The sequence below is a fragment of the Lepidochelys olivacea genome, assembly GCF_965140295.1.
Source record: "Lepidochelys olivacea isolate rLepOli2 genome assembly, chromosome: 20".
NCBI classification, from domain to species: Eukaryota; Metazoa; Chordata; order Testudines; family Cheloniidae; genus Lepidochelys; species Lepidochelys olivacea.
Window position 1 is genome coordinate 18,512,710 of NC_140430.1, and position 26,270 is coordinate 18,538,979.

Genomic DNA, 26,270 nt, shown 5'->3' on the forward strand with positions numbered 1-26,270 from the left:
GGGCGCGGGTGCGGCGGGGCATGATGGGAAGAAGGTCACCGGCCTTTGACCCACTGTTTGGGAGCTTGGTAACCGCGCTGCCCCACTCCGCCGCCGTCCAGTGGAGGAGGGGGAGACTGGGAGACATCCTCTTCTCCCCCTCCCGCTTCCTCTCCCCCGGCCCCCCTTGCTATTGTTGGCCGGGAGACTTCCGCCACATTCAAGGTGGCCGCCAAAGGGAGACGCACCTGTAACATTGTGGTTAGAAGGTGGGGGGGAGGGTCAGATACTTCCGCCACATCCAAGATGGCGGCCCGCCATTGGGCTGGGGGCGACCAATGCCACTCTCAAAATGGCGGCCTGAACACGACGTTTCCTTTGTCTCTCCCGCCTCCAGCCTTTTGTGGGCGACCAAGCGGATGTGAGCAGCCGCTGACTTCCGGTTTCTCTGGCGTGGACCCTGGACCCTTCTCCGCGGGGATTCCGCCCCTTCCTCGGGTACCGGGGGGCTGGGTCTGTAGGGGCCTCAGCGGGGGGAGGGGCTGGCCTATGTCTATAGGGGCGGAGGGGTGAGTTCCGTTCTATAGGGGCCTCCATGGGAGGGGAGGAGAGCTGGATCTATAGGGGCCTTAGCGGGGGGGGCTATGTCTATAGGGGCCCGGTGGGGGTGAGTTCCGTTCTATAGGGGTCTCCATGGGAGAGAGGTTGGAGCTGGATCTATAGGGGCCTCAGCGGGGGAGGGGAGCTATGTCTATAGGGGCCCGGTGGGGGGGTGAGTTCCGTTCTATAGGGGTCTCCATGGGAGGGGGGAGATGGGTCTATAGGGGACTCAGCGGGGGATGGGAGCTATGTCTATAGGGGTCTCTGGGGGATGGATGGGGCTGGGCTGTATCTCTGGGGCCGCAGTGAGGGGCGGGATCTATAGGGGCCCTGATGGGGGCGTGAGCTCAGTTCTGTAGAGGCCTCCCTGGGTGAGAGACAGGCGCGGGGTCTATGGGGCCTCAGCGGGTGTGGGGCTGGCTCCATAGCGGACTGGGCCCCTCAGTGGGGGAGGAGCTGGGGAGCATTGGGCTGGCCAGGGGCAGGTTCCTACAGGGGCCTGTATAGGATTTGAGGCCCCCCCCCGCCCCCCGGGAATGGTGCAGAGGAAACAACTCGCTTCACTGGCTCCCTTTTCTTCCCTCCCCACCAGGATCTGCTGCCTCTGCCTGTGGATCATGCTGCTGCCCCTGCTGCTGCCCCTACTGAGCGCCCTGGCCTCTGCCGTGGAGGTGAAGCGACCCCGGGGTGTCTCTTTGACCAGTAAGTTACCAGGAGCTGTCACATGGTCCCAGACTGAACTGGGTCCCTGGCCCTTTAAAGAGTGCTTGGGGGCATGGCTAGCTAGAGGAAATGCCCCGTTGTCATCTCGCTGCAGAGTTAGTTCCCCTTTATGTGGGCAGAGTGCTGCATCCCCCCATGCGCCTCCACCATTGGCTAGAGGCTCTCAGAGTTTCATGGCCATTCCATAATTCCCCCTCCAAGGTAGGGCAGTATATTTAACTAGATGGGGAAACTGAGGCACAGAGCAGGAGTGTGCTTACCCCCAAGGTCATTCTGGGAAATCAGGGTCAGAGCCAGGACTAGAATCCACGAGTCCTGAATTATCACCCCCTGCTTTAATTACTAGACCCCAGGCCCCTTCCAGAGCTGGAAATAGAATCCAGGAGTCCTGACTCCCAGCCCCCTTGCTCTAACCACTCCCTTCCCAGATCCCAGAAGCAGGGCTTTGGAGATGTGCTCCGGCTCTGCTCCAGCTCCAGGCAAAAACCTGCAGCTCCACTGCTCCGGAGCTGCTCCGCACTCCAGCTCCAGGCTCCGCTCCAAAGCCCCGCTCAGAAGAGAACCTGGGGTCCTGACTCCCAGTCCCCCTGCTCTAGCTACTAGCCCACAGCTCCACCTGTGAGGCCTGGGGTACAGCCGCCTGGGGTACGGCAGTTGCCTCCTATTTGGCAAGCGAGGGTGGCAGAGTAAAAGCTCTGCAACCTGTTCATTAAAATCGAGGCTTTCTTAATGAGCCACTCCTCCTCTCTTGATTGCGGGGTCAGTGATGGCAGGTCTGATGGGTGGTAGCTTGTCCTAGTACTTGGAGCCCTGGGCCTGGAGCCAAGAAGCAACCCTGAGCCAAGTGCCGAGCCTCGAAGAGCCCTGCTTGGTTGCCACCTGGGCAGTGTGGCTGGAAAGCTGGCCTAGTGGTCGTTGCTCCTCCAGGCCTATTGGGTGAGGTCTGGAGGGAGCACAGGTGCCGAGAGGGAGGGGTTGGGGGGTGAATCTCCACAGATCCCCCCTTCCCTGTCACGTCTCCGGTTCTCTCCCTCCCAGACCATCACTTCTACGAGGAATCGAAGCCGTTCACCTGCCTGGACGGGTCCTCGACCATCGCCTTCGACTGGGTCAATGATGATTACTGCGACTGTCAGGACGGCTCGGACGAGCCAGGTGTGTGACGGGCCGGAGAGCCCCCTGCCGATAAGGCAGCAGCGTTGGCATGGGGCTGTGCCCGCCAATGCAGGTCCTGCCTGAAAGAGCAGGAGGCACATGTGGAGAGTGGCGGGGGAGGACATGAGGCAGCTGGGCAGGGCATGATGGGAGGCACAAAGCAGGGAGGAGGTGAGGGGACTGAGGGATTGTCCTTCGCTCCCCTCAAGCTCAAGTGTGGCTCAGCACGTCTCATCTAGTCAATTCCCTGGGGTCGTCGGTGGCACCTTGGTCCCTCCTGGTCTCTGCCCTTGGCACAGCTTAGCTTCCAGAGTTCTGAAATATGTGGGTGGGACTGAAATCACGGCCCGTCCTGGGGGACCGTCTCTGGCCAGGAGGACAGGCCAGGTGATCCCTTCTGGCGTTCAGGCGCTCGGAAATAAGCCTCGCGTTGCTGTGTTCTCGCTGCCTCAGCTCTCGGGGGCCGCACTAAGCGCACCCCATGGCTGAGCCACACGGTGGGTGCTTTCCCGGGGAATTGGAGGAGAATCTGCCCGGGGCGGGTGGGAAGGCGTTGGAGGCCTGTCAGCCCCCTGCAACTGGAGCGCTAGCCATGGCGGCGGGAGGTGTAGACGGGACTTGGGCTACGTCTGCTGTGAAGCCCAGCCCTGAGGGCAAGGAGACTTGGCAGCTGCCCGCTGCAGGTCTGTGCTCTGCCAACCAACAGGGCTCGTGTGTGTCTTTCAGGGACCTCTGCTTGCCCTAACGGCCGGTTTCACTGCACCAACGCTGGCTACCGGCCACAGTACATCCCCTCCTCCCGCGTCAACGACGGCGTCTGCGGTAAGCTGGGCCGCCCCTGCTCGGGGACCAGGGGGGTTGCTCTGCCTGGGAGTGCCTCGGGGCACAGGGTGGGGCCCTGACGGCCGGTGTTGTCTCGCTTTCAGATTGCTGCGATGCCACGGATGAGTACAACAGCGGCTTTGTGTGCGAGAACACCTGCAAGTAAGAGCAGCCCCCGGGATGGGGATCAGACTCGTCTAGGGGGACTGGATGGCTCGGGGGACATGGGGCCCTTCCCTCTAGGGGGCACCAGCTCCAATCTGGCCCCAGGGCAGGAGGCGGGGAATGGGACATGCGGGCCTTTCCCCTGTAGAGGGTACTGGCTCTGACCTGGCCCCAGGGCGGGGAAGTGGCTGGCTCAGGGACAGGGGGCGGGACACGGGGCCTTTCCCCTTGAGGACTCTGCTTCCCGTTGAGTTGCTCCCCTGTGTTTAGCGCCTTGTCCAGGGGGGTTCAGTCCAGTACCCAGCACGTGGATGTCGCCTCATGGAAATCGCTGTCCAAGCTGGCGCCCCCCCATCTCAGCAAAGCAGCCACGGGTCAGTGGGGCCCGGGAGTGGGTGGCCCACCCGGGGTGACTCCTCCAACCCAGGGCTGAGCTGCTTCGTGCTGCGGGGTGGGGGAGCGGGAGCAGGGAACTTGGCTGTTTACCCCATCAGCTCCTGGGGGAAGCTTAAACTTCAGCGCCTATCGCTGGCAGTAAAATTGACCAGGGAAGGCTCGTCCCTGCTCGGCTGGCCCGTCCCTGCACCAGCCCAGTAGCCAGCTGCCGCCTGAAGCGTCCCACCTCCACTGCACCTGCTAACACAGCCCGTGATCACGTGGTGCCCCTCTCTAGAGGCCGCACCCGTACAGGTGTGAGTCTAACAGCCCCGGGGTGTCTCCCTCTGGCAGGAGAGCTCCTGCCCTTAGATCCAGTGGTCCCAGGCTCAGTGGTGCCACTGGCTGATCTGGGGCCTCTCTCCTCCCCTCCACCCCGTGCAGAGAGATGGGCCGGAAGGAGCGGGAGGCAATGGTGCAGATGGCAGAAGTGGCCAGGGAAGGCTTCCAGCTCAAGCAGGTGCTGATTGAAGAAGCGAGCAAGGGCAGGGAAGACAAACAGGTGAGGGGACCGGGGAGCTGGGGGCCGGGTCTGGTGAGCCCAGCCAGGCCGTGGGCATGGAGCATGCCGGGGGCCCAGCTGCTGAGGAGGGAGCTCAGAGCAGCATCGGGTGCGCATCGATGCCGCTTGCTTGGGTCCGTTGACGCCGCAGACAGGGTGTGAGGGCAGCCCCATGCCAGTGTAATCTGTGAACCCACCACGGACTGGGTTCCTAGTCTGGCTCTGCAGCAGAGCCCAGGGGAGAGGAGGCTGGCTGGTTCTGCTCCCAGCTGCGGGAGGTTTCGATCCGGGAAGGGGATGGACGGGGGCTCAGGAGTTCTGGGTTCAGTTCCTTGCTCAGCTGCTGGGCAACCTTGGGCAAGTCGCTGCATCCCCCCCACCCCCGTGCCTCAGTCCCCTGCGTGTGGATCAGAGATGATCCCTGCAACGGGTGGCGAGGGTAAATCCGGGGGGGAGTGGGGAGCTGGGCCTGAGGGCCTGACCCCCCCTAGCTGGGCAGGGACCGCTGCTTGGTGACTGCTGAGTGTGGCAGGCCCAGCCTGCTCTCCGACCCCCCCACCCCCCCACCCACACTGAGCCGCAGGGGGGGTGGGGCCAGCCTGCTCCCTGACCCTGAGTAGGAGGGGCCAACCTGCTCCCTAACACCCCCCACCCCCACCTGCCCCCTGCGCAGAGGACACTGGCTGAGCTACAGGAGGGGAAGAAGTCTCTGGAAGAGCAAGTGGAGACGCTGAGATCGGGGAAGGAGGCAGCAGAGAAGCCAGAAAAGGAAGCCAAGGAGATTCACCAAAAGAAGTGGGAGGGTGAGGGCAGTGCCTGCTCCGTGGGGCTCTGGGGCAGGGGGAGGACTCTGGGGCAGGGGGAGGGCAGTGCCTGCTCCGTGGGGCTCTGGGGCAGGGGGAGGGTGCCCGGCTGGCTCTGTGGGGCTGGGAGCATTGCTGTGAAAGAGGCAGCGTGGCCCAGTGGGCAGAGCACCAGGGTGGGAGTCGGGCTCCCCTTTCCCAGGGGAGTGCAGCAGACTGGATAGATCAGGGAACAGGGCACCAGGCCCCCGGGTCTGTGCCTTCCTCCAGGAGAGGAGCAGGGTCTGGTGGGGAGATGGGGTGGGGGGATTCGGAAGCCGCTGGGGGGCTTTGCAGGCTCCGGCTCATTCAGAGCCGTCACTTTGTCCCTCTCGCAGGGACTCCAGCCTTCTGGGCTGGGCTCGCTGGCTGTTAGCAAACCCCGGCTCCGGGCTCTTCCCAGCTGGGGCCACGCGGCTGAGCTCTGGGCTGGGGCTTGGAGGATCCGGCTTCCAATCTCCGCTCCGACAGCGACTTGGGCAAGTCACTGGATCTCTCAGGGCCGCAGCTCCCTGACGTCAGTGCGGTGCCCAGTGTGACTGGGGCCGGGGGGGCTGGGCAGGGGGCGCCGGGCTCTAACCGGAGCTCTGTGGCTGGTCCCACACAGAACAGAAGGCGGCCGAGAAGGCGGCGCAGGAGCAGGCCCGAGCCAGCGAAGCCTTCCAGGACCTGGACGATGACGGGGACGGCCTGTGAGTCTCTGGGGCTTGCTGGTGGGGGTGGATCCCAGCAGACAAAGGGACGTCTGCCCAGCGCCCCCTGCCTGTGTGTGCTGAGCCCCCCTTGTCCCCGGTGCAACTCCTGGCCAGCCAGGACGAGCCCCCAGCAGTGTGCGCTCCGTGCTGTGTAGCCCGGATCCCCGGGGGGTGTCGGGGGCCAGCAGCATCCTCAGTAGGGACTGGCCTGGCCGGTGCCTTTGCCCCTCACAGAAGTGGGTGAGGCTGAGACCAGACCCCTCTGCCTGTCTCTGCAGATGCCTTCGGACTCTGCCTTCGATCCCTGCTGCTATCTGCCCCGGCCCCTCCCCTCCGCCAGTCTCCCTCTGGGCCAGCACAAGAGTCCCTGTGGTGCTGGGATAACCTGCCCCAGGGAAAGATCCCCCCGGCAGAGCTCACCCCGTGCCTGGGGAGCTCAGTTCAGCCAGGCAGCTCGTTGCTGATGGAATGACAGGCCAGCGCTGAATTACAGCCTCCGAGCACTTGGAGAGGTGGGGGGAGCCGGCTGCACTGAGCACCCGGGGAGGGGCGCAGGTCAGAGGTGACCCATCTGCGCGGGTCGTTGAGGTGCCAGCTAAGATGGGGGGGACACTCCTGCCCCCCCCCCCAGTTTGTTTCAAAGTCACAAAGGAGATTGGCAGATGGGCATGTGCGGCAGGCTCCTCTCCAGCTGCTTGGCCGCTCGCCAGTCGGAGGCATTCAGACCCCACACCTGCCGTCTGCATAGGGGGCACCGGCTCACGCATCCTGTCTGGTCTTTCCCCTCCCCCTTCTCCTGCCGGCAGGGTGTCGGTGGCTGAGCTCCAGACCCACGCGGAGCTGGATGTGGATGGAGATGGAACCCTCTCAGAAACAGAAGCCCAGGTACGCAGGGGGCGGCGTTCCCAGGACGGCAGCACAGTGATGTGCCAAACAGTTCTTAGAACGTCTCACATTAACACTCCAAGGGGGGGCGTCCTCCATTCACCAACAGGGAAACTGAGGTAGGAAAGGGCCTTGACCAAGTTTGCAGAGTCAGTGGCATGACGCTGCATACTCACAGAGCTGGGCAAAGAGCCCAGGAGTCCTCAATCCCAGCCCCGCCCCCTACTGTAACCACTGACCTCACTCCCCTCCCAGAGCTGCCAATAGAACCCAGGAGTCCTGACTCCCAGCCCCCCTGCTCTAACCAACTAGACCTCACTCCCCTCAGCATGGAATCCCATGCTCGGATTCGTAAACTCTACCCAGGGATGGTTTCACCTCGCACTGAAATGCAGCCACCTCTGGGGTGGGAAGCAGCCACGGCTTAACAGCTTCCACTACCGTCATGTAACAGGGCTACGTTTCCCTTTCCCACAAAGCCCCCCCACCCCATTTGCAATTAAATCCCACCTACCAAGGTGGTGTCTGATCCTGTTACAAAGGCCGAGTTCCACCCAGCTCGCGGAAACCCTCCCGCGCTTGGGCTGCTGTGTTCGCTTCTGTGGCCGCAATGAAACCTGCAGAAATTCAGCTCGGTCCCTCCTGGCCCCCAACCCACCAAAACCCAATTCCCAATTCTAAAGCCCCCCAGGGACCAGAACGGCTCCCAGCCACCAACGTCCGTTCCCCCTGTTCTCCAGCAGGTGGCAGTAGTGGCTCACAGGCAGGCTGTGGGTGTCCAATACTGAGGGTGTTTTGGGGAGGGGGGGAGATTCCCCCCATCAGCCCTGTTTTCTCTGAGGACTGAGTAGCTTCCTCTCCCCCCAGGTGCTCTGGGTCGCCGGTTGGAATCTGGCTTTGGCCCAGAACCACCGGGGAGCATTCCCTGGCTTGGACTGGCTGCCCGAGTAGACAGGCCAGAAAATCGCTGGTAGCCTGACCAGAATCCCGTTCTCCTGGGGGCTGCCAGCGCAGCCCGAATTTCGGCAGGAGCCTTGTCGGGCTGGCCCCACACAGCCCGGCCCGGCGCCCCATGCCCCCGGCTCTGCCAGCATGCTGGCGATCTTGCAGGCTCGGCACCGGATCACCAGCACCATGGTGCAGCACGTACCCGCCGCGGGAGGAGCTTGTTGCCAGGAGGGCGTGGCATTCCCTGGCGTGGCCGATGTCCTCTCTAGATGACGGGCGCGGGGGAAGGTCTGCATGGCACCTTGCTGGGATGCATCAGTCCAGGCTCTCCACCCCCCGGATGGGATCTCGCCCCTCGACATTGGCTCATCCCCAGGGCAATTTTGGAAGGCTGCTCATGCAGGAGGATAGGAACTGTCGGGCCAGGGAGCAATCTATGGGGCGCATTACAGTAGCGGTTAGAGGCTACAGCTGAGATCTGGGGGCTGCTGGCGTGCCAGGCGCTGCACAGACTGCCCCGCTCCCTACACCGAGCTCGTGGGGGCCCTCCATTGAGTCGACTGCAGCACAGATCTGAGAGACCCCAATGAGCGGGGCACAGCACAGACCCCTAGGGAGAGACAGACCCTGCCCAACAGGGTAGGGAAAAGGAAGGATGGTTGTCCCCACTTTAGAGGTGGGGAAATCGAGGCACAGAGAGATTCAGAAGTTAGCCAGGGAGACAGTGGCTGAGCCCGGAGTCCCAGCTGGGTGCTTTAACCACTAGTCCAGCCTGCCTCTCTGCTAGCCCTGGCTCTGCTCAGCTGCTGCAAAGGAAGAACCCCTGCAGGAGACTATGCTGGGTTAACTCTCTCCTGGGGGGGCGGCTGCCTCCCAGTCCTGCCACTTAGAGATCAGCTCCTGGGTGGGAGTCGGGGCCTGCGTAGCCCCTGCCACACTGATCCCGGCAAGTCTCACCCTCTCCAGTCTGCCGCCACGTGCTCAGTATCGTAGTCTAGTTTTGCCCTCCTCTTGGCCTCATCTGCATCCGGTGGCAGTGAGTCCCAGAGACCTTGCTGTGCCCTGCTGTACTGAAGCCTCAATGCTTCTCTTTCAGACTCTTCTGGGGAACGCCTTGCAGGCCGACGCCGCCAGCTTCCAGGACACCGTGTGGGCTGCAATCAAGGAGAACTACAAGCCCGAGGTCAGTGCTCTGGGGCCAGCGCTCCTCCAAGGGGGCCTCTGCATCCCTCTCTGTTTGGAATAACATAGCAAGCCCCTGGCAGCATTGTCTAGTGAATAGAGCATGGACTGAGACCTGGGTTCTGCTGCTGGCTCTGCCGCAGGCCAGCTGGGTGGGCTGTGTGCCTCAGTTTCCCTAGCTCTTACAGCCCTAACATGCAGCTCGCGGGCATGTGGTGTTGCCAGCGTCACCAGTGACTGGGTGTGAAACCTCCTGGCAGTGTGCAGCGTGAAGGGATGATCGTTGGATGCGCCCAGGGTGGCGAGTCACTGCCCCCATCAGTGCCTCAGTTTCCGTAGCTCTTCTCTCATGCTTTTCGTTGGTGAAGCTAAAAGTGCTTCACAAAGTAGCTGAGGATCGTTGTCCCCATTGTGCAGGTGGGGAAACTGAGGCATGGAGCGGGGAAGTGATGCCCCCGCAGCAGGGTGGTGCGCTGACCCTGTTTGGCGGCGTCGGGGGGCAGCCGGGTGCTGCGCTGACGCTGGCCTGTGGCTGCCGTGTGCTTCCAGGGCCTGCCCGACGCCACTCCCCTGCCCGAGGCCCCGAGAGAAGAGGCCCCAGAGCCCCAGCCGGACCTGTCCCTGGAGCAGCCAGCTCCCGAGGATGACTATGATGACGAGGAAGAGGAGGAGGGCGACGATGATGAGAGCAACGAAGAGGAGCCAAAGGTAGCGCCGGGGAGGGGCTGTGACCTGGCCCTCGCGGATCCGGGTCAGCTGGGGCAGAGATAGGAGACCCCAGGATCTCTCTGAAGACCCCAGTCCTTGGAGCGATCTCCCCACAAGTGACGCCTCCTGATTGCCCCAGCACTCAATTTAATCCCAGCTGCTTGACTCTCCTTCCTGCTAGCCTACAGGGGTCTCCCGAGCCCCTGTGGGAATTAGGGGCATGAGGAAGCTGATAGGATTCAGGCTCCTAAATCCCTGCAACTCCCCACCAGTGTCTACCCTGTCCTTCAGGGGACGTGCAAGTGACCCCACAGGAGCGTTGGGATCACTGGACCGGGGCAGGCCCATCTAGCCCTGCATCCCATCTCCAGTAAGCCAGGGCCAGCTGACTCCGCGGAAGGAGCAAGAATCCTTGTGGTGGTGGGATAACCAGCCCCCAGGGACAGGCTCCTCCGAACCCCCATCAGAGCTCAGCACTTTTCCCAAAGGGGAGGGGGCAGGGGTAGGGATGGTTCTAACCCTCCCGAACCCTTGGTCATTCTCCCTCTGGATAATCTCATTCTCCATCTAAACACCCAGCCCCTCTTGCCCTCCTGCTGAGCTCCATGCCCTCATGTGGCAGTGAGTTCTGCTGGCTAATTGCATATAGCTAGAGGGTTGCATGCTCCCAGCATGGACTCCATGCATCCTTCTGTTCAGGGACTCCCTGCAACCTCTTCCCCACCCCACCCCCAACAAGCCAGGGTTCCAGTCCAACTTCCCTGTTCCCCTTCAGGTCCCGCCACCCAAGCAGCCGTCCGACAAGGCAGCGGAGGAGGACGAGGAGGAGAAGATGCCCCCTTATGATGAAGCAACGCAGGCCCTCATTGACAGTAAGGCTTTAAATCAGAGACAGGAACTGCCCGCAGGGGGTGGGGAATTCTCCCCCAGCAGGATCTGGAATGTGCCAATATGATGCTGATAACTCGACTTCTGGTTGCCAATGGCCCTGTACAGACATCCCAGCACCACCAGGGGGAGCTCCGTGTATGTAGTGGGCAGTGCAGGGGGCCCAAAATCCCTTAGCCGGGCCCCGAATTCAAACTGGGGTCGCCCCTCTTGGCCGCGTGACTCTGCCGCCCCTTCCCCGCATCCCGAAGCCTGGTCCAAATGCCAGTGGCCGTGTGAGCCCCTAGCGACCATCGGCGCTCAGCGCCCAGTCTGGCAGCTTCTCTTGGCTCAGGGTCGCTCCGTGACCATCTGAAGTCAAAGCGTGTTTGCCGGCGTCCCTCACTAGCATCTGGGCTCCCAACCCAGGGGTGCAGAAGCCTCCAGCAGTGGGTTCCTTGCCACTTCTGACTAACTCCTTTTATTCCCCCCGGATCGTCTCTTTAAATGCCATGTCCAAGAGGCTTATGGGCTTAACACAGGTTGAATACGCCACCTGATCTGTAAGCAAGGGCCATTAGCTCTAAGCGGGATCGAGTGCGTGCCGTCGTGTGCAGCATCTCCAGGCTGCTCGTGCGTGGGCAGGAAGAGCCGATTTGTGTCTTTGAGTGAGTCAGAGCGTATCCAAGAACTCTCCAGTTCCTCTCGACTCCTTCGGGCTCAAGGGCTCGCCATTCGTTCCTTTCCAGGGCAGGTCACCCTGCCCAAGATGGGCCCGGATCTTCAAAACCACGTAGGTGCCTAACTCCCTTTGATTTCAAGGGGACTTAGGCACCTCAGTACCTTCAAGGATCTGGGCCAAAGTCAGAAGGCTAAAGATACAACGATGGGTCATGACTGGTGTTCATGGAGCTCCTTTCAGTTCCAAGGAGTGTAGGAACTGGGCAGCCACCTCTGAGGGGTGGCTCGGCCGCTGATTAGGGGCGCATAGCAACGCTGCCAAGTGACGGGAAGGGGTTCGAGGATGGCGAAGTATCAGCAGCTTGAATCACAGTGAGCAGGACCTGGCAGTTGCTAGCAATACCCTGTTTCTCTGGCCCCTGTCATCATGGTATCTGGGCACCTCACAATCTTTAGTGTAGTTCTCCTCAGGCAGCGCAGTGCTGTTATCCCCATGTCCTAGATGGGGAAACCGAGGCACAGAGACGGAGTGACTTGCCCACGATTGCACAGGGAGTCCGTGACGGAGCTGGGCCTGGACCCCAGGTCTGACAGGCTAGCGCTCTAACCACTGTGCCATCCTTCCTCTAGCCAGAATTCTCTTCACCTCTTAGCTTCGCGGCCGGTGCACCTTCATCTCCGCACAGGCAGAGCAAGGCCCCTACCCCCAGCCATTCCCTTGATGGTATCTGTATAGCCAGACCGCCTTGGGTTCCATCCCGCTGTGCCCCGACCATGGGTTATGCTCTGCCCACAAGACCCAGAGGCACATTTCATCGGGCCCAACGCTGAGGAAACTGTGTGGAATTCTCCAGCCTGTAACCCAGGTGCCAGCCAGCCGATCTCGCATCTTGGGATCTCGGGATCCTCCTGCCTGGGAGCTCTGGGTGTAGAGATGGAGCTGACTTGGGGAATGGCCGGAGCTCAGCGCTTCCAGCGAGCTAGCCTCGGGGGACATGCCCTGTCCGGGACCACCCACCTGTCACAGGATGGAGGGCACATTAGCAAAGCAAACCTGCCCTGCGCCAAACCAAAATCTCGCTTCCCTCCCCCTGCCTTATTGCTCCTGCCGCAGCCTGCGACAGTGGCAATCCTCTGCCATCTCTAGGGCGTTTGAAGCGCCCATTTCATGGCAGCGCCCCTGCCAGCCCCCATTTCCCCATCTGTTCCGGCAGCTAGTTCTGCTTTCCGCAGCGCTGGAGAAAAGGGGGGGAAGCTGACTCATCGCCTCCTTGTGCTGAACTCTTTGCGAAGAGCAGCGTGGGGGGAGGTGGCTTGGCTTTGAGACAGCGCTGGCAGGGCTGCGAGAATCTGATCTATTAGGTAGCGTTCAGGAGCCCCAAACAGGGACCAGGACCCCATTGTGCTGGACTCTGTACGCACAGAGAACAAAAAGCACCTCTACAGAGGAGTGGTGTGGAAACCGTCTGTCGGCTGCTGGGGCCAGTCCCTTTGCCTGGCCGTCAAATTGCAGGGTTGGAAGGGTCATCCGGTCTCACTCCCTGCCAAGATGCAGGGTTCGTTGTATCTAAACCATCCTGGACAGGTGGCTGTCCAGCCTCCTCTCAGAACCCTCCAGTGAGGGTTGTCCCCGGTCAGGAAGTTTTCCCGGAGATTTAATCTAAATCTGCTCTGCTGTAGTTTGAACCTGTTGTCCCTTGTGCTGCCCTCTGTCGCAAGAGAGAAGGTATTTGAAGACCGCTGTCAAGTCCCCCTCAATCTCCTCTTTTCCAAACTCAGCGTACCCAGTTCCTTCAGCCTTTGCTCGCGTGGCTGGCGTTCCATCCCTTGGATCGTCTTTGTCGCTCACCTCTGGGTCCCTCCAGCTTCTCTACATCCTTTCTAGAAATCAGCGACCAAAGCTGGACACAGTCCTCCTCCTGAGGCCCAGCCAGTGCTGAGCAGAGCGGTACTCGCCGCCCGTGACTTGCATGCTCAGCCTCTGTTAATGCAACCTAAAATTGCATTTGCATTGCTGACTCACGTTGAGGCCGTGATGCACCACAAGTCCCCGATGCTTCCCAGCAGGGCTGCTGCCAAGCCGGTTATCCCCCAGTCTGTATTTGTGCATTTGGCTTTTCTTCCCTGAGGGCAGCACCTTACGTTTGTCATTTTGTTGTCTGTAGCCCAGGTCTCCCTCTGTCCTCCAAAATGCTGGCAACCCCCCTAGCTGTGTGTCATCTGTGTGTCTGAGCACCTCAGGATTTTCCAACCTGCCGGGGGGCGGTGCGGTGCTGTTATCCCCAGGGACAGATGGGGGAAACTGAGGCTCAGAGAGGCTGAGGACTGGCCTTCACCGCTCTTAGGGCGAGGTGTAACTCGGGGGTGCCCCTCCCCCGACTCCTGTCCACACGCACCTCTAGCCGGGTGCTTTGGGCTCAAGCCAGCTGGGTGCGGCCGGCGTTGGGGCTTGTCCTGCCACGGGGCCCTGGCTTCTCTGACATGGGCAGGTCATGCTGCAGCCTGCAGGGGGATTCGCAGCTAGGCAGCTCTCGCTGGAGCGCAGAGACGAGCCCAGAGGGTCTGTCCGCCCCACATAGCGAACCCGTTGCCTCGGGTTTGTTGGTGCTTTTAGCCCCGGGGAGGGGTGACATTGTTGGAGCCTGGGTTGCGGTTTCACGCTGGCTGGAACCCGCCCGCCTTGCAGCGAGGACACAGGCTGAGTTGCTCACGAGCTCCTAGTCCTCCTGTCCCCTTCCCACAATTCCCCCGAAGGGCAGACAAGTTTACCCCCGCTGATTAGGAAAGCGCCCCCGAGCGGCTCAGCACAGAGTGCCGCGGGACGCATCCGGGCAAGCGCCCTTGCTCGGCTCGGGCTTTGCAGTGGGGATGCTCACAGCCGGGCAGGGCTGTCTGGGCCGATCCCCCGGGGTAACGATGCAGCAAGGGGACCCCGGCTTGGCTTGCCCAAGGTCACCTTTGTGGGGCAGGGGCTGGCCAGTTCTGGGCTGGTGCTCCACCTCCCTTCTGCCATGCTGCTGTTCCAGCGTGGCCTCGAGTTTCCTTTTCCCCGCCGGGCTGCGTCCAGCTCCCTCTCTGAACAGCGGCGCTGTCCCCTTCTCTGCTCGTTGCGGGGCTTGACTGCTGGCACCATGCAGCCCACAGTGCCAGGGCTCAGCCCAAGTTGCCTCTTGGCTCTCTCTGTCAAGCATTTGTTACGTGCAGCAATAAATGAGGCCTACGGGGATTGTCTCAGACCGGGGGGCCAATCTACCCCAGCATCCTGTCTGCAGCCACACCCCATTGAACCCAGCTTTCTCCGGAGCCCCATTCAACGCATGAAGAGATGCAAGCCCTGTTTCTGCGAAGTTAATATTACACAGGTGCCTAAGCTAGGATTTGAACCCAGATCTCCGGAATCCCGGTCCGGCGCCTTAACTGCAAGTCCAACCCGGGCGTCAGGCCGGTTACAGCTCCTGAAGAGAAAGGGAGTTCTGGTAAAAGCCCCCCAGCTGCCTCCCTGCCTGAGTGGCCGATGTCATCGCTGCTTCCAACCCGAGCTGTCAACACTTCAAGGCAGAGTCCAGTGAAATGTACCAGACAGAAGCCCGGGCTCTTTACTGCCGCAATGTAACAGCTGGAAGGGTCCCAGGGGCGTCTGCGTCCGGGAAGCGGGCATCTCCCCGGGAACACAGCCTCGTCAGCGTCTGCCTGGCTAAGCGCAGCTGCCTCTCCTGGGCCCGCGACCTCCGGGAAGCCGATCGATACCCAAAGCTGCTCCTTTGAGCTGAAATGGCCCAACGCCGCCCTTGGGAGCGGGGCTCCGGCGCCTGGCTCTGCCCCAGATTCGCTGCTGGTCGCAAAGGCAGGATGGTCCCGCTCAGGCCATGAGCTGGGGAGGCCGGATGGCACCATTAGTTCGTCTTCACCAAGCCTGGAAACGTGTGTTTGATCGAAGCACCTTCCAGCCAACCCTAAGCTGAAACCATCAGAAGATCGATGCCGCCGTGTCCTGCGGCACCCTGTTAAGAGCCCCAAACCCGCTGTGAAGCAGCAGCCCTGCCTTTGGAGGGCTTGGCGTCCCCATGGCGGGTTTGTATGGTCGGATACTGGTGGAGACGAGCCCTTAACTGGATTGTGGGAGCCTCAGGAGACCCGGGCCCCGTCGTGCTGGGCGCTGCATGTCCCACCGGCCTTGGTGGCGCTGCAGGAAAGCCCTTGTACGGCAGCTCACCCATCTCGCCGGGGTATCCCGGCGAAGATGAGCCTCATTGCTAGGTGAGGTCAATCCAGGGAGGGTGTGCAGGGGCCAGGGTAAATACTGATGGGGAACCCATGGTGGGGATGGAGAAGAAGGATAAATAACCGTTCCCAAATCACCTACTTAGCAGTAATTAGTCAAAGTAACACCCCCTCCCTCCCGCCCCATCCAGCTCCCTAGGTGTGGCTGATTTACAGTCTGTTCCCAGCTGTGCCTCTGGCCTGCCTGGTGACCTTGGGTAAGTCACTTTCCCACCTGTGCCTCAGTTTCCCCATCTGTAAAAGGGGGGAAATGCTGCTTTTTAAAGGGCTTTGAGATCTGCTGAGAACATGCTGGGGATGGTGGAACGGACATTGGCAGGATTGTCACCCTGGCTTCCGGGCTGGCCTCCCTTTCCCAGAGAAATGCAGTGACTTGCCCGGGCTCTCTGTGAATCGGTGGCAGAGCCAGGAATGGGCTCCAGATTCCAGTCCCAGAGACCAGCCTGTCCTCTCTCTCTCTCTGCGAACCCCTTTGCCCAGCGGACTGGTGAAGAGAAAGGCAGTGCAGGGGCCAAGCTGTGGGCCTTCCTAGAACGGCTAGTAGCTGCTGCTGTCTGCTTGCTCTGGCTAGTTCAGATCATTCTGTCAAGCCCAGCAGGCCGGTGTGGGCTCAGCCTCTGCAGGGGGGGCACTGGCCAGCCTAGGCTCGTCTGCTGGGGCGTTAATCCCGAATAAGCTGGCGTGTGAATTCAAAGCGCGGTAGCCTCCGCACCAGGGCGCTATGCTGGACTCACTTGTGCCTGTGCAGACAGGCCTTTATGGGCCCTGCCTTCTGCTCCCCTGTTAACTTCCTGGGCTTCAGGTTGGCACCAGCCATGGGAGGACTTCATGGCCCCCTTCCAGATCCCCGGGGCCACCCTGTCTCTGCCCCCTCCCTGTTAAACGGGTCTGAGTGGAGTCACGGCAGATGGATGGGGGGGGCACACGGAGATGGGCGGCAGAATGAGCCTCTTTGCCTGTCCCGCAGGCGCAGTAGGTTGTTTACCGCACGCCTCTCTCTCCGCGGGCTAAGGGGTTGGTGCCGATGTGGGGCGGCCTCTCCCCTTCCCACCCTCTAACTGGGCTGACTTCAAGGCAGGAGCAGCGCGTGGCCGCGGCCTCTGGCAAGTCCTGCTGGTAGCTGCAGAGAGCACCTGCTAGCAACAGCTAAACCATCTTCCGAACCAGCCCCCAGGCTGAGCTGGATTGTCTCCTCCCATTGGAGGAGGGGCTCTTCGGCAGTGGATCTGGGCCGCTAAGTCGGGGGGGTGAGGGCTCTGCAGCTATCCCCTGAAGGGATGGTCCAACTGCTCCCCCAAAGGGGAAGAAGTTAGAACCCAGGAGTCCTGAATTGCCACCCAGCTAGCCCCCCCTCCCCTTCCTGAGCCAGGGAAAGAACCCAGGAGTTCTGACTCCCACCTCATATCTCACTAGCCCCCATTCCCCTCCCAGAGCCTGGCTGCCTCTCTGAATGTATCGCAGAGCTCCAGCTCCCCAGGCTGTTGCAGGGGGCTGTAGGTGGCTCGTGGGGACCTGGGCTCTCAGGCTGCGAGTTCAAATCCAGCCAGGTCAGGAAGTAGCCGGCTGCTGGGCCTGCGTGAAAGCAGCTTGGTGAGTCCCACGCCGGCTCCTAACAGGCCACGCAAACTTGCCTCTGCCATCGACATGGCAGCCAGGGATCAAATGGGCCACAGCGTCTGTCTCTCCGCTTTCCTGAAGGGGGTGCTCCAGGCTGCTGCGCCCCAAGGACACCATAGGCAAAGCAGAGTGGCCTTCTCCAGCCCCCGTCCTCACCTCCCTGCCCTCTCTTCCAGCCGCCCAGAAGGCCCGGGAGCAGTTTGAAGAAGCCGAAAAGTCTCTGAAGGAAATGGAGGATTCCATCCGGTAAGGGGGCAACCGGAGAGGGGGCGGTGAAAGGGGTGTGGCAGGAGTTCAGGCTTGGCATTGGGGCCCCACTTCCACGTCGTTCTCCCCCTCCTCCCCCCCGGCTGGCCCCTAACAAAATTAACTTGAGAAGCCTCAGATGCCGAGAAACATGACAAAGCTTCTCATGCTAGAGGGTGGGGAACTTTATGGTTAAAGCGTGAGATGGGCAGGCAGGACTCCTGGGTTCTGTTCCCCACTCTAGGACGGGGTGTGAGGTAGCGGGTAGATCTGGGCAGGCAGGACTCCTGGGTTCTGTTCCCCGCTCTGGGAGAGGATTGTGGTCCAGTGGGTAGCGCAGGTGTGGGATAAACAACCGAAGCATCAGGCTGCAGAGACCCAGAAAGTAAAAGTGCGTAGCGTTGTACTGGAGATGAACTGCAGCTAGGGCCAAAAGCCAATTAGCTTTCACCAATTAAGCTGTTAATGAGGATTGGGGATTTTTGAAAATCCCTTCTTGACAATGCTCCTTGATCTCTGCTGCTGTCACACGTCACAGCCTGGCTGTTATGACTGCAGTGTTGCTGCCTGGGGGGGGGAGGGGGTTTTAATAGAGACACCCGCCCACCCCCAGGGGACCACGTGTCCCCTCAGAGCTGTTTATTTGGAGCAGTAAATCAGCTTTTCCTTCCCTCCTACCCCAGCCCTGACACCTCCCAGGGGATTACAGTGAGATGGAAGCTGACTATAAAAACCCCCCCCAAGCTGTCTCCTATTGATCGCGTACATGATGGGCCGCTGCGCCCTGCCCCCCCCCCCCCGAACTCCGGGCCCAGCAGTACCCTTAGCGGAGAGAAACACCCCCCCGTGCTGGGAGATCTCTCACAACGTGATACCTTCCCGAACTGGGCTCTGGTGCGTGCACAGCAGCTAGGCACTGGAGGCTGGCCCGTGCCAGCTGACGCGGGCTGCGGGGCTGACTCGCTGCTGGGGAGATGTTCGGGCTCAGGCTGGGGCTGGGCTCTAGGACCCTGCGGGGCGGGAGGGTCCCACAGCTCGGGCTCCAGCCTGAGCCCAGTAGTCCCTGCAGCAATGAAACGGCCCAGCAGCCCAAGTCAGCCAGGGCCCAGCCACGGGTAGACACACACTAAGAGCTGCATTCACCAGTCTCTAACCCACTACCCTCCTGTCCCGGAGTCCCCGGGCGATGCTCTGGAACTGCTCCCTCCAAAGCCAGGCAGGACTCTGGGGAAGTCTCCTTTCTGGGAGCAGCCTGTCTGCAGGACACACAGCTCACCTGGCTTCCACCTTCCTGGGTCTGACCTCGGAGCCTTCACCTCCTCTGCCCCTCCGTGCGCTTCCCACAGCGAGTCCACCCAGGCAGGGTCCTGGGGAAGCTAGAGGGTCCTGCCCCCCAACTCCGCAGTCAGACGGGACTCTCAGCCAGCCAGTAAAACAGAAGGTTTATTAGATGACAGGAACATGGTCTAAAACAGAGCTTGGAGGTGCAGAGAACAGGACCCCTCAGCTGGGCCCATTTTGGGGGGCAGTGAGCCAGACAACCACGTCTGCACTTCACTCCTCCTCCCCAGCCAGCCCCCAACTGAAACTCTCTCCAGCCCCTCCTCCTCTGGGCTTTGTCCCTTTCCCGGGCCAGGAGGTCACCGGATCCCTTTGTTCTCCAACCCTTTAGCTCTCACCTTGCAGGGGGGAAGGGCCCAGGCCATCAGTTGCCAGGAAACAGGGTGTCGGCCATTCTCTGTGTCCAGACCCCTGCACACACCTGCCCTCTAGGGCTCTGCAACGATCATACACTCTTACCCCACACCCTAGATACTTAAGAACTGCTTATGGGAAACTGAGGCACCCCCACACTATTCAGAGGAAACATTAAGAACAGTCCCACTTCGTCACACCCCCCACTCTCCTTCCAGAGCCAGGGAGAGAACCCTGAAATTCTGGCTCCCTCTCTGCTCTTGCTCTAACCACTACATCTCCCTGCTGAAATTGGGGATAGAACTCCGGAGTCCTGGCTCCCCGCCTCTCTAAATGTGAGAACGAGCTACAGGCTATAACCCATTTCAGGGGGAGGTGGGGGTGGGCTCTAAAGACCCTTCTCCTGTTCCTACCAGGCCCCCTGAGTGAGGTAGACAGCCCCCCCTGGAGTTCCAGCTGGGCAGCCTGTTATGATCAGTCAAAATCCACCGATGTCAATTACACCCCCTAAAACAGCAGCAGGTGCCAGACTGGGCCTGTAGGTGGAGCCCCTCTTCCAAATCCAAGGGCGTTCCCCCCCCCCCCCCCAGCCATGTGACGCCTTCCCCGGGGGACACCGGTCTGAGCCATTAGCCAGCTGGGAGGGACAGATTCGCTCCATAAACAGCAAGCGGCCCCGGGGAGCTGGAGAGAGCTGAGGTGTAAGGGCAGTGGGCAGCCACAGGGTAGGAGCCAGAGAAAGTCCGGCGTGATCCAGTGGCTGGAAGCTGGAGCCAGACAACTTCGGGCTGGAAATTAACAGGGAGCATAAGGTGCCGCTGGCCGGTTTGAAATCAAGATAGAAGTTCTGTGGCCTGTGTCCCTATGAACAGGGTGGGTGGGATTGGTCAAGCCCCAGTAGCAGCCTGGGCGAACATGGAGCCTTCCATCCCATCAGGGGGGACGAAAACTCCACGCATCACTCCGCCCCCCAATACTGGGGTGGAGCGCAGCGGCCAGGCTGGACAGCGTGGGACAGGAAGTGGAGCGGGGCTGATCGAATAGGAAGCTGTGGGGGAAGATCCGTCAGGCTGGGATTTGGCCAGGCGTCTGCCGTTCATGCCCCCACTCCGACAAAGTGTTCTTTAGATGATCCTCAGTGCAGGGGTTCTCTGTTCTGCCATCCACGGGTGGGGAAACAGAGGCACGGGAGAGGGATGTGACTTACTACGTGGTCTAGGAGCAAGTTAGCAGCACAGCTGAGGATAGAACCCAGGAGTCCTGGCTCCCAGCCCCCTGTTCTAACCACTAGTCCCAACTCCCCTCCCAGAGCGGAAAGCTCAGCTGCCAGCACTCAATTAAGCTAGAGCTCAGCAGCTTGGCCAAGGCATCTGGCCCCCTCCCCTCTTCTCCGGCTGACTGCAGCAGCCTGCCCAAGAGAGGCCAGTAATTGGCAGTAGCCTTAGCTACCAATACCGGGGAGGTAACCCAGACAGCCCCCTCGCTGACAGCAGGTGCCCGAGTCCTCTGGGGTCCGGACCGTGGCAGCTGGCAAGTGTGGCGGGAGCAAAGTGAGGCCAGTAAGTTTATACACCCACACGCATACACCCCAATACCCCATCTCTGCCCCTCCCAGGGGCTGGCTGGGGTCAAGCCCAGGAACTGCCTGGCATTGGGTCACCACGTGTCCCCCCATATCACCCCCTACTCCATGAGCTAGGCCAGGGGGCTGATGGCAGGGATGGTCCATTGCAAGTGGGAGATGACTTGAGGTCTGAGAATTCCTGTTTGGCACAAAGTGAACTCTGGGAGCCAGGACTCCTGGGTTCTATCCCCAGCTCTGGGAGGGGAGTGGGGTCTAGTGGTTAGAGCAGGGGGGAGCTAGGAGCCAGGACTCCTAAGCTCTGTTCTCAGCTTGGGGAGGGGAGTGGGGTCAAGTGGATTGCGTGGTGGGGGCTGGATTCTATTCCTACCTCAGGCCCTGACACACAAACACCCCCCCGCATACTGTTGCCTCTTTTTGCCTCAGTTTCCCCATTCTAAAATGGGGCAAGTGACTTTCCCCAGCCTGAGGGGGAGAGATGCCACGTCTGCTGTGGGAAAGGGGACGCTGTCTCCAGCTGCCCTTGTTATGCCAGCGAGCTCCACGGGGGGTGGGAGCAAGGGAAGAACAAAGCCCGGCAGCTCCTCCCTCGTGAACCTCTAATGCCACTGGAAGGAGCAGGACCGCTGACTCCTGAGCCAAGGGTGCTGGGGAGTCCCTGCCCTAGCCCTGCCACACAGGGTGAATGTGGGGAGGGATCTAGTAAACCCGTAGTTGCCACTGGGAGTAAAGGGCTGGCATCCCAATGGACCCAGAGAGAGCAGGAAATCATGGAGTCTAGGTGGCCCAGGGAGCAAAGCAGGGGCCATGGGGGTGGAGTCCCTGCTCTGTCACTTGGGCCAGTCACTGAGCCGCTCTGTGCCTCAGTTTCCCCAGCAGTACAATATCCCTCACAGGGGGATTGGGAGGAGCCCAGATACTCCGGCGATGGGGGGGCGGGGCATGTATGTACCTGAGAGAGCCAGGGGTCTGAAAGCAGCTGAATCATGGGGCTGACCTTCCCCCCCCACTTTGTCCTTCCAGGAGTCTGGAGAAGGAGATCTCGTTTGATTTTGGCCCCCAGGGGGAATTCGCGTATCTCTACAGCCAGTGCTACGAGCTCGCCACCAATGAGTAGGTGCCGGTGATCGGATTGATTCCCCCCTACCGAACGGCTCTGCCCTCGAACCACAGACTTTCACTGGGGCGCCCTGGGACTGACCCACCTCCAGGATCTCCGAGCCAGCCCAAGGTTTTAGGCCAGATTCCAGCTCTGCCTTGGGGGCGACGCCCAACACCCAGCGTCATGGCGCTCCGCTAACCTCGAGCGACGCCCCGTGGGATGGTGTCATCAGGACGCCTGGGTTCTCTTTCAAGCTCCACTGCCGGCCTGCTGAATGACGTGGGGCAAGTCCCTTCCCTGCTCAGTGCCTCAGTTTCCCCTCCCACTCAGCTCTCGGTCGGGGGTGGGGCACAGACCAGGGGAGTGGCCCCGGTGTCACAGTATGACAATGGCAGAGCCAGGAATAGAACCCAGGAGTCCTGACCCTGTCACGCTCCTGCTCTAACCACTAGCTCCCACGCCCTGACTCAGCCTGGCACCTCTCCCGTTTTGTTCCAGCCCACCTCAGCTGGGTGCCCAACCCACATTTGGGCGCCAGTGGGGGGCAGCAGGAACGGAGCTGACTCCTTGGCATCTGGCTGGGCCAGTCGTCGGACGTGGGGTGAGCGGCTCTCGGCGTGGCATGGCCCCTCCCGGAGAGGAGCGGAAAAATCTCCCACTTCTTCCTCCCCCCCTCAAAACAGGTCAAACTTCGTCCCTGAGGCCTGGCTCAGCTCCGGGGGGAGGCAGGGTCTGAGCTCTGATTCCAGCTCAGCGATTCTTTTACAGAAAGCTGGGGGGCAGAGCTGAGCTGCTAGGCCAGGACTTTTCCTGGGGCTCAACCCCCCATCCCCACCCCCAGATTTCCCGCCCCTAAACTGCTCAGCACTCGCCTGGGGATTTGAACTGGGAAAACCCAGCCCCTTGTTAGGAACCTAACAGGAGTGGTGCCGTCTCTCTCTCACCCCTCCTAATCTCTCACAGATGTATCCTCCCAACCCCCCTATGAGCGTATCTCCATTGTACAGATGGGGAAACTGAGGCCCAGAGGGGGCATCATCTGCCCACACTCACATGGTGTGGTAATGGCTGAGCTGGGGATAAAACCCAGGAGTCCTGACACCCACCTCCCTTGCTCTTACCACTAGACCCCACCCCCCTCTTGGAGGAGGGTTGCCTGGGAATCCGGACTCCTGGGTTCTGTCCAAGCTCTGTGACGGGAGGGGGGATCTGGTGGTTTGTGCCAAGCTGGGAAACTGGGGGGCTGGTTTCTATCCTCAGTGCCTCATCTCACTTGTGCTCTGACCCTAGGACAAGCTGCTGGCTCCGTGCCTCGATTTCCCCTTTCACTCTCTTGGGGCTACCGCTGTGTGGAGTGCTCTGAGATCCAGGCGGCCCTCACGCCGTTGGCAGGGGGAATTAACCTGCCTGGATCAGCTTCTCCAGATCTCTGCACAGCCCTGGGGAGGGGGGTGGTATCTGCTGTGCTTCATGTCCCCCCCCATCCCCGTCCCCGTCCCCCGTATTTCCTTGGCTGCCAGATGGATGCGCTCACTAACGAGTTGTTTTTTCCTGGTAGCTATTTAGGGCTAATTTCCCCAGAGTCACAGAGCAGCTCCCAATGGCTGTCCTGTCTCTTTAAGGCAGGTTCCTTCCCCCCACCCCCCAATCCCCTGAAATCATTGCCCAGGAGGTAGCACCACGAGGGGGGAGGTGGGGGATCAGCTGGGAAATGGAGCGGGAGGGGGGTAGGAAGGGAGGAGCAGGGGTGGTGGCTGGGGAATGAAGGGGGATGGGAACGGGGCCTCAGCAGGAAAGCGTAGGGGGGCCCCCCAGCCCCAGGAGGGGCGCTTGGCCTCTGCCTACTTCTGGGGCTGCAGCTGGGCCGAGTCCCGTCAAACTCATGTCACGCAGGCTGGGGCCAGGCAGAGCTGGGGAGATGCCAGCTCTGCCCCGGGCGGGGGTGTCAGTCCCTCACCACGCTCTCTTCCCCCCCCCCCCCCGGCAGGTACGTTTACCGGCTCTGCCCCTTCAACAGAGTGTCCCAGAAACCCAAACACGGCGGAGCCGAGACCAACTTGGGGTAAGACAGAGCTTGCGGCACCCCGGGCCAGCGGCCCCCCTGTGCCGGAGCCACGCCCCCCGGCGGGGAAAGGCCCCAGGTCCCGTTCGCCGCCCCCCTGTGCCGGAGCCGCGCCCCCCTGCGGGGAAAGGCCCCGGGCCCCGTTCGCTGCCCCCCGGGCCAGCGGCCCCCCTGTGCCGGAGCCGCGCCCCCCGGCGGGGAAAGGCCCCGGGCCCCGTTCGCTGCCCCCCGGGCCAGCAGCCCCCCTGTGCCGGAGCTGCGCCCCCCGGCGGGGAAAGGCCCCGGGCCCCGTTCGCTGCCCCCCGGGCCAGCAGCCCCCCTGTGCCGGAGCCGCGCCCCCCGGCGGGGAAAGGCCCCAAATCCTATTTCCTGCCCCCCTGGGCCAGCCAGTCCTCACCCTGGGACTCGACTGGAGCTGGAGTCCCGTAGCGGGGAAAGAACCTCATTCTCCACCCCATCCCCTGCCCCCTCCCAAGCCAGCCTGTCCCTGCCCTGAGGTGGGAGCAGAGCCAGCGGGGCGCTAGAGGGGAAAGGCCCCATGATCCATTCCCAAGGCCTCTATCTCCCCCCACCCCCCCGGCATTGGGGATCAGGGGTGGCTTCTGTGGGGTGCTGACCTTTGACACCCCCCTTGCAGCACGTGGGGTTCGTGGGCCGGCCCGGACGAGAACAAGTTCAGCCTCATGAAGTATGAACACGGGACAGGCTGCTGGCAGGGCCCCAACCGCTCCACGACAGTGAGTGACCCGGCCTGGCCCTGTGCCCCCCACCCCAGCCCTGAGCCGGCCTGCCGCCCCCACCCTCTGCCCCCCACCCCATCCTCCCATGGCGGGGCGTGAGCCCAGCCGGCGCTGTGCCCACAGAGATGCCCCTCCCCTGCCCTGAGCCGGCCTGGGCTGGCATCAGAGGAGCACAGGGCAGCGGGCTGGGGAAGGGCTCGGTCCTGGGAGCTGGTGCCAAGGGCCCTCTGACCCCCAGCCGAGGGCGGGCGAGGGACGGCGCCAGGCTGGGAATAGTGATGCCAGGTTTGCCCGGCGAAGGATGGGAGCCCTGGAGCAGCCGCCGGCAGCGGTGTCCCCCTTAGCTCTGCCCCCACGCCCCAGTGCTGCATCCCCCTTCAGTGTCAGAGCCCGCAGGTCCATGGGGAGCCCCTGTGTACAGCCAGTCAGATCCGCCCGCCCCCCAGCCATTCCTGGCTCAGACGCCCGGCTGGCTGTGGGCTGGAGGCAGGCACTGGGGGGTTGGCGGCGGGGGGGGTGTCTCTGGGCCCAGACAGGCAGACTGAAACAGAAATCGCCATGGGGGCTTTTCCGGAGGTGCCCCAGGGCATGGCTGGGAACCTCTCCCCGCACCCCAGGCTCACCATCGCCCTCCGGCCCTCAGGTGAAGCTGACATGCGGCAAAGAGACCGTGGTCACGTCCACCACGGAGCCAAGCCGCTGCGAGTACCTGATGGAGCTGGTGACGCCAGCCGCCTGCCAGGAGCCCCGCGACCCTGGCGCCGCCGACCACGACGAGCTGTGAGGGGCCAGGAGAGCCAGGTATGTGCCTCCTTGCCCAGCCCCCTACCTCATGGCGCTGGGGGGACCGGGAGTGGAGGGGGGTCCAATCCTGGTTCGGGGGGGAAGCGACTGGAGCCCGGAGCAGGGATAGGACCAGCCATGGGTCCTTCGATAGCCCAGGCTGGGCGTGCCTCGGTTTCCCCATGTGTGACTGATCCTTGCTGCTCTTCGGGGGCCCCAGGGGTTTCCTGCTGGCATTAGTGGGGCTGCGTCCCCTTCCCAGTGCCTGGTGCCCCCCATCTCACGGAGCACCTGCTCGCGCTCTCTCTTTCTCTTTCTCTCACAGAGAATCTCTCCCACGGCCCCACTTCCCAACCAGGCCATTCCAGGGGGTGGCTGAGGATGCTGGTCCAGTGACTCTCCTCCCCCAGCCCTGATCCAGACCTCACCACTGCCCACAGCTGTGCCCCCTGCTGCCCCCACCGGGATCTCCCAGCACCCGCCTGTCCGGACAGACGCCCATGGCCTGCCAGCCAATTTTGGATCTTCAAGATCCCTGGTGCCTTTTCTACACCAGAATGAGAGTCGTACCCTGTGCCCGCCGGGCAGCTGCCAGCTCCCCACCCGGCACAGGGCCGGGCCCTGCTGCTACAGGTTGCCTCCACTGGATTCCCCTTCAGCCTGGCACAGGTCCCTGGCAGTGCCCCCGACGCCCTGGGTGGATCTGCTGGGGGCGCCGCCCACGTGCCCAGCGACTCGGGGGCTCCTGTCATCAGCAGAGGGTCCTGAGGCCAAAAACTTCCATGCCAGGAGGGTGCCCCCCTCACACCCAGGAGCTGCCCCTTGCCCCAGCCCCTGCTGTCGACTGAGCCAGGCCGGGAGGCCGAGGGCGGGGAGGCACTCAGGGGTCCCGGCTCCCGGCCAGCGCCACGGGAGCGAGCGGAGAGAACATGCGTCAAGGATTTCCATCTCAATAAAGAAAAGTTTCGCTCCA

General features: G+C 62.0%; 1 protein-coding gene across 1 annotated transcript; it reads left to right on the forward strand.

Annotated features, from left to right (window-relative positions):
• Positions 1-376: 376 nt before the first annotated feature.
• Positions 377-26,270, forward strand: PRKCSH (PRKCSH beta subunit of glucosidase II). The gene is made up of 18 exons (XM_084610508.1): positions 377-477; positions 1,172-1,281; positions 2,341-2,457; positions 3,184-3,279; positions 3,384-3,441; positions 4,264-4,381; positions 5,055-5,184; positions 5,831-5,915; positions 6,725-6,803; positions 8,848-8,934; positions 9,483-9,641; positions 10,417-10,513; positions 17,264-17,333; positions 21,634-21,723; positions 23,700-23,774; positions 24,412-24,511; positions 25,158-25,315; positions 25,623-26,270. Exons 2-17 carry the CDS (start codon positions 1,197-1,199, stop codon positions 25,296-25,298), a joined length of 1,587 nt encoding a protein of 528 aa, XP_084466634.1. The 5' UTR covers positions 377-477; positions 1,172-1,196; the 3' UTR covers positions 25,299-25,315; positions 25,623-26,270.

What these genes read in the sequence shown, in the direction of transcription:
- PRKCSH (XM_084610508.1), top strand. Translation starts at nt 1,197, where the DNA reads ATGCTGCTGCCCCTGCTGCTGCCCCTACTGAGCGCCCTGGCCTCTGCC. An exon ending in TCACCAAAAGAAGTGGGAGG is followed by an intron (nt 5,185 to 5,830) that starts GTGAGGGCAGTG and finishes GGTCCCACACAG; the next exon opens with AACAGAAGGCGGCCGAGAAG. An exon ending in GAAATGGAGGATTCCATCCG is followed by an intron (nt 17,334 to 21,633) that starts GTAAGGGGGCAA and finishes TTGTCCTTCCAG; the next exon opens with GAGTCTGGAGAAGGAGATCT.